Source organism: Nannospalax galili, unplaced genomic scaffold (genome assembly GCF_000622305.1).
Source record: "Nannospalax galili isolate Female #2095 unplaced genomic scaffold, S.galili_v1.0 scaffold381, whole genome shotgun sequence".
NCBI classification, from domain to species: Eukaryota; Metazoa; Chordata; class Mammalia; order Rodentia; family Spalacidae; genus Nannospalax; species Nannospalax galili.
The window spans coordinates 43,785-52,404 of NW_008347312.1; the positions used below are offsets into that span (position 1 = coordinate 43,785).

At 42.8% G+C, this 8,620-nt stretch overlaps 1 protein-coding gene across 5 annotated transcripts in view; it reads left to right on the forward strand.

Moving 5' to 3' along the window:
• Positions 1–5,012, forward strand: part of Palb2 (partner and localizer of BRCA2) — a 32,349-nt gene extending 27,337 nt beyond the window's left edge. For 4 of the 5 annotated variants that reach the window (XM_008843810.2, XM_029568664.1, XM_029568665.1 and 1 more), the window contains 2 exons: positions 1,360–1,508; positions 4,535–5,012. In XM_008843810.2, coding sequence (XP_008842032.1) covers positions 1,360–1,508; positions 4,535–4,745 — 360 coding nt within the window. In that variant the 3' untranslated portion in view covers positions 4,746–5,012. The remainder of the gene's footprint in view (positions 1–1,359; positions 1,509–4,534) is intronic. The other variant, XR_003851232.1, reaches the window with a different exon arrangement.
• The last annotated feature ends 3,608 nt before the right edge of the window (positions 5,013–8,620 follow it).

Consider the following 8,620-nt stretch of genomic DNA (forward strand, 5'->3'; position numbering starts at 1 on the left):
CATAAGTGAATTATGATGTGAAATAGGAAATGTGCACATTTTTTCTTTGGCTTTGATGTTCTTACATAGAAACAGAAATAAAATTACTTAGCCACTGTGTTGGTATACATAGCTGACAGTATAGTTTGGACATCTGAGCAGGGTGAAGGTAGCTAGCTGTTCAGGTAAGAGGAGTGACCTCATGACTGACCACTGTTGAAGGATGAGCTGGAACACTAGCAGCAGGCCCAGCTCTTGGGTAGATTGCCTCACCTAGCTAGCTAGCATCAGTGGTACCAAGAATTAGCACCTAGAGGTTCTTAATGCAAAGGATGCATCTTTCCCTGGCCTAATGGGGGATCTGTGGAGTTAAATGAGTTATGTGATCTTAGTAAGTCTGCCACAAAATCTTGAGCCTAGCATCTTTAATTCTTTAAATATGAAGGTTGAATTTGTTTCTAAAATTTACTATATACTCAAATATTTTGTATACAGCATTAATACTTGATACTAAAACATTTAACACAGAAATAGGTAGATAGCCAGGTATTGTGATGCATACCCATAATCTGAGCACTTGGGAGGTAGAAGCAGGAGACCAGCTTGGGCTACATGAGATCTTGTCGAACCCAAAAAAGAAAAATAGGTTAATCCCTTAAATAACTTAATTTGATTTGCTTCCTGGGTATTGACTCTTGTACCTTCACATATTTGGCGAGTACTTGACCACTGAGCCACAATTCTAGAAATGCATATAATAGGAATGAGTACTATTAATGAGTGGTCCCACTTTTCTCTGTCTTACTCTGAAAGGGAACAGCTTTTGAGGTATAATGTCCATTGTATATGCATGTGTGCAAACACAAGCACACAGAGCAGTACTTAGACCCTGTCATTTGGAAACGGGGAAATCTTAAACAGATTTCTCCCACAACCACAGGTGATGCTTGCTTTTTCATCACCAATATCTGGGTTTTAAAAGAGACGTATTGTAGGTGGCCTAAGAATCCATTGTCCTCTACAAAGATTGTTTTATGGGAAAATGTGTTCTGAAATTTCAGTTTACAAATGAGTATTTCGAATTTGAGGACTCCCTGTCCATGTCTGTGTAACTTCCTTCCCTGCTCCATCCTTTTCTTGAATGGATGGCAGGCAATGTAGCATCTGAAGTATAGGAAATGGATGGGTGGGCTAGACTTGTGCTCTGTAGGACTGGCTGAAAGCATAGCCCTGCAGGCAGTGTGCACACAACTTGAGTTTCTATCTGAGCAACGTGAAGGCAAGCCTGCATATTGAGGAGCCTGCTCATTGTCCTTTCACTCTTGGTTTTGTCTCTGCCAGACGTACTCTTGATGGTCTAATTGGTTTTTTCCTAATTAGGGACTCCTGTTTGTTGTTCTGAGTCATTCTTGTGTGAAAGAGAGCCAGTCATTTGGAAACCCTGTGTTTCAGCTATTGGTGATTAACCCTAAGACAACTCTGAGTCTGGATGTGTTGCTGTACTCTCTTCCTCAAGGGCAGGCTGGAAGGTAAGTATGTGTACCTGCTATTCAAGGGGTATGGGTATGGTACTCTGGTGCATATTGTGGAAATACAAAAGCTAGGTTTTGTTTTTTGGGGTTTTTTGTTGTTGTTGGTTTTTTTTTTTTTTTTTTTGGTCTTTTTGAGACAGGGTCTCCCTGTAGCCCCAGCTGGCCTGGATTCACTGTGGAGACCAGGCTGGCCTCAAACTCACAGAGATCCGCCTGCCTCTGCCTCCCAAGTGCTGGGATTAAAGGCATGCGCCACCACGCCCTGCCAAAAGCTAGGTATTTTTATATTACTAGAATAAATGGAACAGGTGAGATCCTATAGCTCATAGCAAAGCTGGAGGTGTAGCTCAATGGTAGAGTGCTTGCCTGGTGTGCATGAGAATTCAAAGTTCTTACTACTAGGCCAGTGAGATGACTCAGTGATTAAAAGTGCTTGTTGCGCCGGGTGTGGCGAGGCAGGCCTTTAATACCAGCGCTTGGGAGGCAGAGGCAAGCGGATCTCTGTGAGTTCAAGGCCAGCCTGGTCTACATAGCATGTTCAGGCCAGCTGGGTCTACAAGGAGACCCTGTCTGAAAAAAAAACTGTTTGCTGCACAAGCCTGATGATCTGAATTCAGGCCCTGGAACCCATGGCGGAAGGAGAGAACCAACTTCTGAAAGTTGTCCTCTGACCTCCATATGTGTGCCATGGCACACATGCATCTGTACTCACAGGCACACATTACACACACATATACAAAATAATAATTAATTTTTTTATGAATATGCCAGGTGTGGTGGCGCACACCTTTAATCCCAGCACTCAGGAGGCAGAGGCAGGCAGATCTCTGTGAGTTCAAGGCTATATCCGAGAGCTGGAGGGTGGAGAGGGGTACTGTGGAGCACCATTTGATATATATAATTTATTTTATGTGTATGAGTGTGTTGCTGCATATGTGTAAGTGCATCCATGTTGTGCAAAGCCTGCAGAGGTCAGAAGAGGGTGTGTGATCCCCTGGAACTGGAGTTACAGTTATTAGCAGCCATGTGGGTGCTGGAAATGGAACCCGGGTCCTCTGCAAGAGCAGCCAGTGCTTCTCACTGCTGAGCATCTCTCCAGCCTTCAAAGAGACCCTGCTGCTTCTGCCTCCCTAATGCTGGGATTAAAGTTAGCATGCACTACCACACCCAGCTCTTTTGTCACATTTTAAACCTAAAGCCTTGAAAGTCTGTTGCCGGTCTTATGGGAAGTATCTCTTAGCCCATCTGGACTAATGTATACTAAAGATTTGGTAGCTTATAAAATAAGATGGCTCGGTGGGTAAAGGCTGTTGCCATCAAACCTGGTGTCTTAAGTCCCATCCCTGGGACCCACATGGTAGAAGGAGAAAGTTGACTCCTACAAGTTGTTCTCTACCCCCCCACAAACACAAATAAGTAAAATGTAATTTTAAAATGCTTTAAATCATGGATGTTTATTTCTTGAAGTTCCAGAGTCTGGGCAATCCAAAATGAAATGCTGGCAGAGTCACTGTTCCGTGGGGACATTCCATTGCTCCTTTTCCTTGCTGGCATTTTCTCACTGTATTTTCATTTGGCAGAAGGAATGCTGTAGTTTGCTGGGAATTCTTTGATAAGGGCACTAAGCTCTTCAGAAATGTAATTATCTCTTTTTTATTGTTTATGACAGGGTCTCCCTTGTAGCCCCAGATGACCTGGAAATCACTGTGTAGACCAGGCTGGTCTCAATCTCACAGAGATCTGCCTGCTTCTGCCTCCTGAGTGCTGGGACTAAAGGCGTGTGCCACCATACTTGGCCCATGTGCTGAGCTTTTTAAATGAGCTGTTTTCACAACACCTCTATGAAGTAGATGCTCTCACTGTCCCTATCTTACTGATGAGGTTAGTCTGCTCAGGGTTATGCAGCACTTAGTTGTATACAAGTTAGAATTCAGTCCCAAGAGCAGACTACAGAGCTCTTGTCCTTTTATTCCTTTGTTATTTTTATGTTTATTCTGTGGGTATGGGTGTGCTGCAGCACACATGTGGAGGTCAGAGGACAGCTCATGAGAGTCAGTTTTCTCTTTCCAGCAAGTGGGTTCTGAAGATGAAACACACTTATACACTTTTTTAACAAACATATACAGTAAGCAAGCAAAAAAACAAATGTAATTTTTAAAAAAAATTAATGATAGAGCCTGGCATATGCAGTGCCTTAGGTTCAGTCTCAGGACTACAAAAAAAAAGGCAACCAGATTTCTGCCTCATGACTTTGGAGGAGATATGTATGCCAAATATGGAAATAAGTGCATATAGGTCAAAGTGCTGTGAAGATAAAAACAGGTAATATATCCAAGAGGGGACAGAGTGTGTGTATGTATGTATGCCTGTGTGTATACCACTTAACATGATTCACTGGGTATGGACTTAATATGGTAGTGACAGGCCTGATAAGTTCTCAGCCATGCTATGATGTGGGGCTAGAGCTTTCCAGAGAGAGAGAGAAAAAAAGTCACTCAGGTGAGACTGAGTTTGACTAGTGTGAAGAAAGGTAGGAGGATACTGAGCTAGTGAAAAGGGGTACAAGATGATACAAAGAACAGGCAGCAACTGGGTACGTGGTTATGTGCCAATGCCAGAGGTCCTCTAGGCTTGGCTTTTGGTGCTCATAGTGGCAACAGTTTGGATCTGGCAGATTCGTGGGAACATGGTATTTTAAGCTTTTTTTGAGAGATGTGGGGGATGATAGAATCACTGTGTAGCCCTGGCTGGCCTCAAACACTGACAGATCTGCCTTCCTCTGCTTCTTGAGTGTCGGAAGTAAAGGCATGTGTCACCACACCCAGCATTTTATTTTGTTGAGGGGTGAGGCCCATGCCATGGCATGAGTGCAGTTAGTTCTCTGTCATATGGGTCCCAAGGGATCAAATACAGGTCTTTTGGCTTGGCAGCATGCAGCAAGTGTCTTTGCCCGAATACCCAGCTCTGGGCCCTTTTTTAAAGTTTTTTTGACCCTTGATCTGAATTGTTTCTTCTCTACTCAGGTTCCTGGATGGGGATGTGAAAGATCACGTTGCAGCAGCAGTCCTGACTTCAGGGACAATTGCCATTTGGGACCTGCTTCTGGGTCACTGCACTGCTCTCCTCCCACCTGTCTCTGAGCAAAATTGGTCTTTGGTTAAATGGTCAGGTACAGATTCTCACTTGCTGGCTGGACAGAAAGATGGAAATATATTCATATACCGCTACTTATGAGGAAAACACTTTTTTCTGGGTATTTTGCCTCTTAATTTTTTTTAAATAGTAAAATATCTGGAATGCATTTAATATAATTACTTAAATGCATCCTGACAAACATACTTTTTATTCTGATGGTGGTGGCACAACTGATGGTGAATATTTGTTTATACTCACTTTGGAGTTAGGTTTTAGGTTAATTTTTGTAATTCCCCAGATTTGTACATTTGCTATTAAAGATGTATATAACCTATAAATGTTAATAAATATTTATTTTGGCACATTCTGCTTGGCATATTCTGTTTTTATAGTCTATTCAGGTCATTTTTAAAAATAAAAATTGCTTATTATTATTGCTTGGGATATAGCTCCATCAGGAAAGAACTTGCTGTGCAAGCCACGGACCTTAGTTAAAGTCCCAGGAAAAAAAAACTGGGCATGGACAGCCAGGCGTGGTCACACACGCCTTTAATCCCAACATTCGGAAGTGACAGACAGTTGGATCTCTACAACTTTGAGGCTGGCTCAGTCTACATAGCGAGTTCCAGGCCAGCCAGAGCTATATAGTTGAGACTCTGTCTAAACAAAAACAAAACAAAAAATTGGGCCTGGTGGTACACACCTGTAATCCCAGCACTGGGAGGACAGAAATAGGTGGATCCCTGCGACGCACTAGGCAGCCTACCTAACCTAATTGGCAAGTTACAGGCCAGTGAGAAACCCTGTCTCAAAAAAAGTGGTTGTCCTCCTTTGGCCTCATATGCATTCACATACACACACAGAATTATTTGTTATACAACTAGAATATTTAGTCAATGTTTACAGAATAAGAATAAACATCATTAATATGCAATATACTTATTTAAATTATATATATATATATATTTTGGGGGGGGGTCTTTTTGAGACAGGGTCTCCCTGTAGCCCCAGCTGTCCTGGAACTCACTATGTAAACCAGGCTGGCCTTGAACTCACAGAGATCCGCCTGCCTCTGCCTCCTGAGTGCTGGGATTAAAGGCATGTGCCACTACGCCCGGCTGTTAAAAATATTTTTTATCCTTTGAGAATTTAATACATACAATGTATTTTGGTCACATCCACCCCACCCCCTTTCCCCTTGTTTGTTTTTAATTTTTTATTTCAGTATGTGTGTGTGTGTATACACACATGCACAAGTGCACTATGGTGTGCATGTGAAATCAGAGGACAACTTGGTGCTTTCATTGCATCATGTGGGACCTGGAAATTGAACTCAGGTCATCAGGCTTGACAGCAAGCACCTTTCCTCTCTGAGTCATCTCACCGGCTCTGTTTATTTTTTGAAACAATCTCACTACATAGCCCAGACTGGCCTTAAATTCATGTTCTCTTGTCTCAGACTCCCAAGTGCTAAAATCACGGGTATGCACTACCATGCCCACAATATATATATATATATATATAGTTTTGGTTTTTGAGACAGGATCTCCCTGTAGCCCCAGCTGGCCTGGAACTTTACCAGGCTACTGGTTGGTTTCAATCTCTCAGAAATCGGCCTGCCTCTGCCTCCTGGGGGCTGGTATTAAAGCTTTGCCCCACCAAGCCCAGCTTTTTTTTTTTTCCAGACAAGGTCTCACTGTTTAGCCCTGGTTGGCCTGGAATTCACTATGTAGAAAAGGCTGGCCTTGAACTCACGGAGATCCACCTGCCTTTGCCTCCTGAATGCTAGGTAGTAGTTCCAGTTCAAAAGCACAAGACCATCCTCATCCTACACAGAGTGTCTGAGGTTAGCCTAGGACTCTAGGCTCCATGACAGCCTATTACAAAAAAAAAAAAAAAATGGGGTGACAATGGTAATGATGAGACACTGATACTTAAGGATGCACTTGAGAATGGAGAAGCAAGAGTAAATTAGGATTGCTAAAAATGCTTTTGTAGCATTTTTAATAAATATATGAGAGTAAGGTCCTGCCTCTTGAGTGTATGGTGATGCCTACCCATGATCCCAGCACTCAGGAAGTGAAGGCAGGAAGATCAGTTCAATCATCCTCAGCTACATACCAAGTTTGAGGCAAGTCTGGGATACATAAGAGCTTGTCAGAAAAAGAAAAAGGGAGGAGGGGGGAGAAACTTCAGTGGAGGGAGTAGGAATTCCAGTTCAGTAACGACTGAACACGTACTTGACATGAGGTATAAAATGATTGTTAGGCTTCTAACCTGGAGAGGTATCCAGTCTGGGAAGAGACATAAAGCAGTAAGTACCTTGTGTATTTAAGGGGTTAGTTTCGGTGCCGCTCTGGAAACTCAAAAGCTGTGCAGTTAGCACAACCATGGAATGCTCTGTGGAGGTTGTCAGCTGAACTTCACAGGTGACGCAGAAGCAAAGCATTCCAGGCAGAAGGGACAGAATAGTGCCAGTTACAGATGACTCAGTATTAGGAAATGGAGCTGAGAATCAGTAAAGGTATCCAGGGGTCCTGTGCAGCTTGTGATGAGCCTGGCCTTTCCTCTGCGAGTGGGGAAAAGGCTGAACAGGAAGAAGATAAGGTCCTACTCTGGCTACAGAGAGTAATAGATCTGTGGAGGCCAAGAGTAGAGGCAAATAGGTGGTCTTGGGGGTCTGATCTGCAGCAGAGGCAGTGTTGAGTGAATAGTGGAGCTTGGGTAACTTAGGAGAAATGAGCAGGATATGCCTGATGAGGAAGGAAATGAAGGAGTCCTAAAATTCTGGCTTAATAAGTGATGATATCAGCAATTGAAATAGAGAAACAGAAAAGAATTTGAGTCTCTGATGACCTGTTTTTCTTCAGCCACCTGCTGACCTCTATGCCTAACTCAAAAGGCATAACTTTCTTCCTCTTCTCCATTTCCCTCCTGCTGCTGTCAGAATTTACATCTTGTCTGCCCTGTTTTTTTCTCAAACTGTAATAAAACAGTCCTTGGACTTAAAAAAAAAAAAAGGCCGGGCGTGATGGCACAAGCCTTTAATCCCAGCACTTGGGAGGCAGAGGCAGGCGGATCTCTGAGTTTGAGGCCAGCCTGGTCTCCATAGCGAATCCAGGCCAGCTAGGGCTACAGGGAGACCTTGTCTCAAAAAGACCAAAAAAAAAGAAAAAAAAAAACATGTCTGTTGTCATGCAAATAGTTTTTTGTTTTTCATTGAAGATGGTTATTAAATCATCTGGATCTTAAGTATTAGATAATTTAACAAAAACTGGGAGTTGGGTGAGGAGCTGAGGATGGAAGAACGAAGTAAAAGCAATGCTACAGGGTTTCCTGGACCTCACACCACATGGCCTGACTCCTCTACCCTGCCTTTTCACAAATGATCATCTCAACTTCTTACAGGAAAGGACAGGGTCAATTAAAGTGTGGTCTAAGGGCTTCCCAATACTCTGCCAAAGAAGTTCCTTGATTGGAAAAAAATGTTTAAGGTTCATAATCCTTAAATGAGACCAGTGAGAAGAGCTCTCTCATAGTGAACATAGTAGACAACATACATTAACCATGTACTGAATGAGTTCCAAAATTATTAGTCTAGTTGCTAAATTAGGGTGGAAGCAAACCTCTTTGAAAAATAGTCTAAAGATTGAGGTGAATGTTTAAACTCTTGATCAATCCTTGGGGAACACTGCCTTGATGAACACAGCACAGACTCCTGCCAAGAAGGGTTCCTGGAACCTAAGAACGGTGCTACTTGACTTCAAGTTTTAGGACCTGTAACAGCTTGAGCTCTTGGAGCTGACAATGCAACCTATCAAACCTCAGCTTTCAAAGTGTTGATCAAACTCTTTACGCCTAGTAGCTGTTTAACCAAACAATGGCTATTATCTGCAAAGCCAGAGTAAGTACAGCCAGGACATAAAATACTGCAGAAAAATGTATTGCCTGCAATAGGCAAGGAGAGCAAGGGA